This window comes from Eurypyga helias, unplaced genomic scaffold (assembly GCF_000690775.1).
Source record: "Eurypyga helias isolate BGI_N326 unplaced genomic scaffold, ASM69077v1 scaffold20633, whole genome shotgun sequence".
Classification (NCBI taxonomy): domain Eukaryota; kingdom Metazoa; phylum Chordata; class Aves; order Eurypygiformes; family Eurypygidae; genus Eurypyga; species Eurypyga helias.
The window spans coordinates 2,537-8,701 of NW_010243362.1; the positions used below are offsets into that span (position 1 = coordinate 2,537).

At 49.2% G+C, this 6,165-nt stretch overlaps 1 protein-coding gene across 1 annotated transcript in view; it reads left to right on the forward strand.

Moving 5' to 3' along the window:
* ASB13 (ankyrin repeat and SOCS box containing 13) overlaps positions 1–5,511 on the forward strand; it is a gene marked incomplete at its 5' end in the record, with an annotated part of 6,348 nt that extends 837 nt beyond the window's left edge. The window contains 4 exons of the mRNA XM_010149396.1: positions 211–361; positions 1,968–2,102; positions 3,464–3,655; positions 5,349–5,511. Coding sequence (XP_010147698.1) covers positions 211–361; positions 1,968–2,102; positions 3,464–3,655; positions 5,349–5,476 — 606 coding nt within the window. The remainder of the gene's footprint in view (positions 1–210; positions 362–1,967; positions 2,103–3,463; positions 3,656–5,348) is intronic.
* Between the last annotated feature and the right edge of the window lie 654 nt (positions 5,512–6,165).

Below are 6,165 nucleotides of genomic sequence, written 5' to 3' on the forward strand. Positions count from 1 at the left end.
ATGATGGAAATAAGACCCTAAACTTGTGACATTAATGTACATCTGTGCCTTGGGAGTGATGGGAATGGTGCAACCCAGGCTGCTGGAAGTAGCAACCAACTCTTTATCGAGTCTGGAATATTTCTAGGGTTAAAAGAAGTGAAAACATAGGCAAGAGGGTACTGCCACACAGCAGCCTGTGGGTACCTGACATATTTTTCTGCCTTGAAGGTGGATGCCAGAAATATTGATGGCAGCACTCCGCTCTGCGACGCCTGTGCCTCGGGGAGCATAGAGTGTGTGAAAGTGCTGCTATCCCATGGCGCCAAGGTGAACCCTCCCCTTTACACGGCATCTCCTCTCCACGAAGCCTGCATGAATGGTGAGCCTGTGAGCTGTCGCCTTTGCACAGTTACCTGCCGCTTGGAAAAACCCAGCAACAACAACCAAAGCAGCTGCCAAGTATCTTAAATTGACTGTAAGCTGTTGTTGCTCATCAGACCATTACAGCTCGCTAATATATCAGCCTTACGTGAGTGCAGCTCCCTTTGAATGCAGAATGCAAAGCACTGTGGTTATCAGGTGAATAAAGCCATAGAATCACAGGCTGGTTTGGGGTGGAAGGGACCTTAAAGACCATCCAGGTCCAACCCCCCTGCCATGGGCAGGGACACCTTCCATAGACCAGGTTGCTCACAGCCTCATCCAGCCTGCCCTTGGACACTCTCAGGGATGGGGCATCCACAGCTTCTCTGGGAACCTGTCCCAATGCCTCCCCACCCTCTGCGGGAAGAATTCCTTCCTGATGTCCCATCTCCATCTCCCCGCTTTCAATTTAAACCCATTGCTATCTATCTCTTGTGTCGGGTGCTTTTATCCTTTTATTTTTTCCCTATGATCCAAGCTGGGATGGGGTGAATTGTTCTCATTAAGTCACAAGACTGTCCTGTCCTGTCCTGTCTCAGACCCCTCCTGGTTGTTCAGAGCTGCTGGGGAAGCTGTCAGGTGGGAAGAAGGTGCCAGGACTCTTGGGCAGTGCTGCTGCCTGTACTGCTCCTTGTCCCTTGCACAGCCTTTTCCAGCTGGAGGGTCTGCCCAGGGAATAAGAGAAAGCTGCAGGGGCCAAAATAATGTCCCAGCTAGTGTGTGTCAGCTGCTCTCTATTCCCCGGCCTGTCCTCTACTCAAGCCTCTTCTGGACGTTTGGATCTGGGTTACGGAGCAGGAGCAAGCATCGGGGTGGCTGTGATAGCAGCAGAGGCAGGGGGAGTGGCAGAGGGGTATTTAAGTGTAATTCCTCCTCTGAACTTCCACTTGCATGGGTGCAACAGCAGAAAAATCTGGATGTGAGAGTGGCAATGTCCCTGTTAGATGGTTGTGACCAAATCTCTTAATTGTTTTGTGCCTCAGTTTCCTCTTTGTAAGATGTGATCCCTCCTCTCTCCTCCCCTTCACTGGTTTTGTTATGTGCTGTCCTGGACAGAGTTTCCCTTCGACTCTGAAGGCTGTGGGAGACAGCATTTTTGGCAAACAGGTAGTTACTTAAATATGTAGCTGTGAGCTTTTGCTTAGCTTTTCCTTGTTAGACCTTTTTCCTAAGGCCTGTTGATGATGACTGCCTGCTTTCTGTTAAGTCGTATTATTAGCGTTGAAAAAAATAAAGCTGGGGTGGCCTTGAAGGTGATTTAATCCACCCCAGGCAGGATCAATGATACAACCAGCTTCACGAACAACAGGCACTTTAGTGCAAACCCTGGAATTCAGGTTTGTTTGACCTGATTCCCTGCAAGACCTGTTAGCTCAGTGACTATTTCATGTGCCCTCGTCGTGGTCCTGCGGTGTATTGTGTCGGCTCACGAGCATTTCTGCTCTGCAGCCCTCACCCCAGATATGAAACAGGCTGTTTGCGGGTCAGGCTGGTCTCAGCATGCCATGGGCTCCCATTTGAGCTGGATTCTTTCTTTTGACTCGGATCTCCCCTTTCTAAAGGCAGCTCCGAGTGTGTGCAGCTCCTCATCGACGTCGGTGCGAACTTGGAGGCTCACGACTGCCACTTTGGGACTCCCCTACACGTGGCCTGTGCCAGGGAGCATCTGGATTGTGCGAAGTTGCTGCTGAAGGCAGGTAAGGCAGCCACAGGGTTGGCTTCTGGGTGGGCAGGAGATGGTTGTGTCTGTGCGCAGCGTTTCCTTCGGTGCTCCGCAGTGGCGTTCTTGTCGAAGAGCTGATCCATTCGTAGCATAATGCAGATGACAGAGGTGAAAGGTTTTGCCTTTACCTTAGCAAAGCTTAATACTTAAGCATTTTTTTCTGTGAATGCCCATCAGTATGCAGTTTTTGATGTTCTCAGTGACATTCCGTCTCTTATTAAAATAAAATTCAGCCTCCTAGAGCAAATTCAGCCCCCTAGAGCAACGTTTCAACTTCTTCCCAAAAGTGGCATCAACGGATGTGTGTGTTTTCAGCTTTGCTAGCACGGTCGTATGGTTTTGGATAGGTGTCAAGGAGATTTGTTAGGGTTTGATGTTGTGCAGAAAAGCAGAGGTGAAGTCACTTCACACCTCAGGGAGATCTGGTCAGCGTTATGCCCGGTGGAGTTTGCTGGATATTCAAGTCAATGTTCTGTGCTCCAGGTTTCACATCCCACCTCTTTTTTTTTTTTTGCTGCTAACTTTGGATTTGGAATTCTTGTCTTTGCCTGTGCTTACCAGGAGGAGATTTGGCCCAGGAGTGGAGATTTGCTTGATTGAATATTAGTCGTCTAAGAATGAAGCATTTAAGTTTGTTCCCTTGTCTTGGGCACCCATTAATTAATTCCCCAGCAGCTTCTACTTCTCCTCGTTAATGGCTGGGGAGGTCAGTGTGGCCACACATATCTAAAAGTCAGTTATTTGGAGTCAGGGAGGCTCATCTCCCTCCAGCTGAACAAGTCAGTGGATAAAACGCAAACAGCCGTGGGGGTATGAGCAGGTCCTTTTGCTGTTGAAAGCCAAACTTTCTCAGCAGAAACACCTTGATCTACAACCTAACTACAACTTGGTCTACACCTAACTACAACTGCAGGAGTGTCTGATGGTGAGCTGCAACATCTCACGGGGCTGGGGTGTTTCTGTTAAAGTAGTTAACAAACTTGTCACTGTTTGTCTCGAGTAGGAATACTCCATTGAGATGGCTGGGAATGGCTCTTGGACAGCACAGATTCAGGAAGCCGTTCTGAACTTCACACTCAGCCGTTTATTTACCCAGGAACATGGACTAAAATCCGTTCTCTGCAAGGAAAACATAAAACCAGAGAAGAAAACACGTGTGCTGCCAGCACCGAGATCTTGTTCCGCAGTCTGGTTTCCTGTTTGTGCTGATTTGTTTGGATCTTGTTCTGGCTGCTCGTGCGTGTATTAACAGCATTTTTTTCTCCACTCAAACCACTCCCTATGTTTGGGTCAAATGAGTTTCATCAACAGGTTTGTTTTTCTTTCTGCTCTCAGGGGCGAATGTGAATGCTGCTAAACTTCACGAGACGGCCCTCCACCATGCAGCAAAAGTGAAAAACGTAGATCTGGTGGAGATGCTGATTGAATTTGGAGGAAACATTTATGCAAGGGACAACCGAGGAAAGAAGCCGTCGGATTACACCTGGAGCAGCAGTCCCACAGCAAAGTGCTTTGAGTATTATGAAAGTAAGTCAGATAGGACCCCCTGCCCCAGGAATTCAGGGACTGCCAACTCCATTGCACCAGATCACGATTCTCAGTCCACTTTGGTGTGTAGATCCCTGATCATCTTCTCGGGAAGGTGAAGTTCTTGGTGGCAAATGTACACCAGCTGGCTGGAGTCTAGCTCCGCTTAATTGTGGTTGAATGACAGTGGTAAAGTGGTCCAAATTATGCCCTCACTGTATTCAAGTCCCTCTTGTGTGTCAGCAATAGTGTTTATGCTTTGGTGCATTGCCAGGTCAAGGGAATCACCCAGGTGAAAACTCATTTTGTTTGGGGCAGGGAACACGTTAAACTTTCGCTCTGCTGGCTGTCGGATTTTGGAGGAGACATTTGACTGAGGTTTGGCTTTAAATCAATCTTTGTCTTGGTAACACGTCAAGGGCCTCAGGGGAGTAATTCACAGACCCTTCTGAGCATTTGCAGGCTGCTGCTGCACTAGATGATCCTAAACATCATAGAATCATGGAATGGTTTGGGTTGGAAGGGACCTTAAAGATCATTTAGTCCAACCAACAGGGGCATCTTCCTCTAGGTCAGGTTGCCTCGTCCAACCTGTCCTTGAACACTTGTAATAACAGAGCATCCACAATGTCTTTGGGCAGCCTGCTCCGGTGTCTCACCGCCCTCGTCATAAAGAATTTCTTCCTTAGCGAAAGAAAAATCTCTTCCTTATAGAAGATGAACATTTTCTGGCTTTGCAGTCCTTTGTGTGGTGAGCACCTTGTAATTCCCTCTCCCCCTGACTTCTCCCGTCTCTCCTCCAAGTTACTCATTGCTCTCTATTCTTAGAGAGCAGCGAAGTGTGCTGGTCTGGGAGGAGAGATTGAATCCTACCTGCCCAGAAATACTCCTTATGTCTCACCAGAGTTTACTGCCCACTGACCCCAGCTGGCAAAGCCACACGTGTAGTTGCCTTTCAGCACAAGCTGTTGTGAAAACTCTGCTGGCTTTATTGTTGGGTTTTTTCCTCTTTTGATTTGTATCATTAAACTGGGGACTAGATCCAGGACAGACGCAGATCTTGGAGGCTGGTGCTTGCTGAGGCTGTGGGGGTAGGGATAGCAGCTTCTTAGGAATGACTGCATCCAGAGCAACATGCTGGATGGTCACTCTACGTCCACGCACGAGCATCGACACCCAGCATGGAGGCTGCGGGCTGTCTGGAAGGGCTTGGGAGTTTTCTTGGAGCTCTCAGCAGAGTGCTGAGTGAAAAGGGTTAATGCAATCCTCCGATGGAGAAATGGAGCGGTAGAGGAAGTGTCAGAAACAGGTTTTGTTCCTATATAAAGTGTTGCTGAGGCTTAATACAGCATCACTGGGGGAAATCTGAAAGTCTTGGATAGCCCCAGCGGATCAGAGCTGGTGATCCCGTGGGCACTGTTGGCCTTTGGGGGATGCAGGCGAGGAAGGGAGCTGGGGAAGCACACTGTAGCTGTGCTCACTGTTTCTGGTGGGATTTGCATCGGGATGAGCTTTGAGAGAGGCTCTGCGGTGCCTTCCTTGGGAGAGCAAGGATTTTTAAGCAGAGCCAGGCTCGCGATTGCTTCGGTGACGATGCCAGGTGTCACCCTCCCAGGAGGTCTGTGCTCTGTTGGAAGACCAGCCGCTAGCTGAGCTGCAGCCCTAACTGTGGATCCTCTGTTTCTCCTTTCAGAAACGCCTCTGAGTTTGTCACAACTCTGCAGAGTTACGGTGAGGAAAGCCGCCGGGCAGCGGGCACTGGAGAAGATCGCCAAGCTAAACATGCCTCCGCGGTTAATCCAGTACCTGTCCTACAACTGACAGGGGCGAAGGTGGCCGGGAAGGACGATACCTTTAGCTCCCGCAGTAGGAAGTATCTGTCTCTTTCTCTTCTACCTCCCCCCAAGAAACTCATTTTAATTTAAGCAAACTGGTGTAAATAGTATTTATGAGGCAGCAGTTCCTCTTCTCCGTGGGCTCAGGCAACATGTAGCACTGGCTTGGAGTTGTAATGTCTCCTGGGGTGATCTGTTAGACTGTCACTATGTTTGAGGCTGTAGCTCTCGCTCCTTGAGTGGGATTAATCTTGCCTAATTTTACCTGTCTCTGGCCCAAAGGCATCTCCAGTTGATCTAGCCAGGCTCTCTTTGCAGTCAGTGAAGAGAAACAGATACTTCTGGAGTGTGATTCATCTGTCCTGTTTTAGAGGCCCATGCTGGGATGATACAGTATTACTCGGGAGCACCTGTCTCCACTGACTGCAAAGGGATTTGGAGGTGATGCCCTCGGAAACGGACGTCTGTGTTCCTGCCCTGGGAATGCTGGATCCTGCCTCTGTGTTAATAACTCAAGTGATGACAGCCTAATGCCAAGGGACAAGGCTGGAGAGACCTGTGCGCTCTACCTGGAGGCAAATTCAGTCCCCAGCGATCTCAGGACTAATTAGAGGCGCCGCAGCCGGTTCCTACCTTCCCATGAACATCAGCAGGCTTTGGCTCAACACCTGCAGT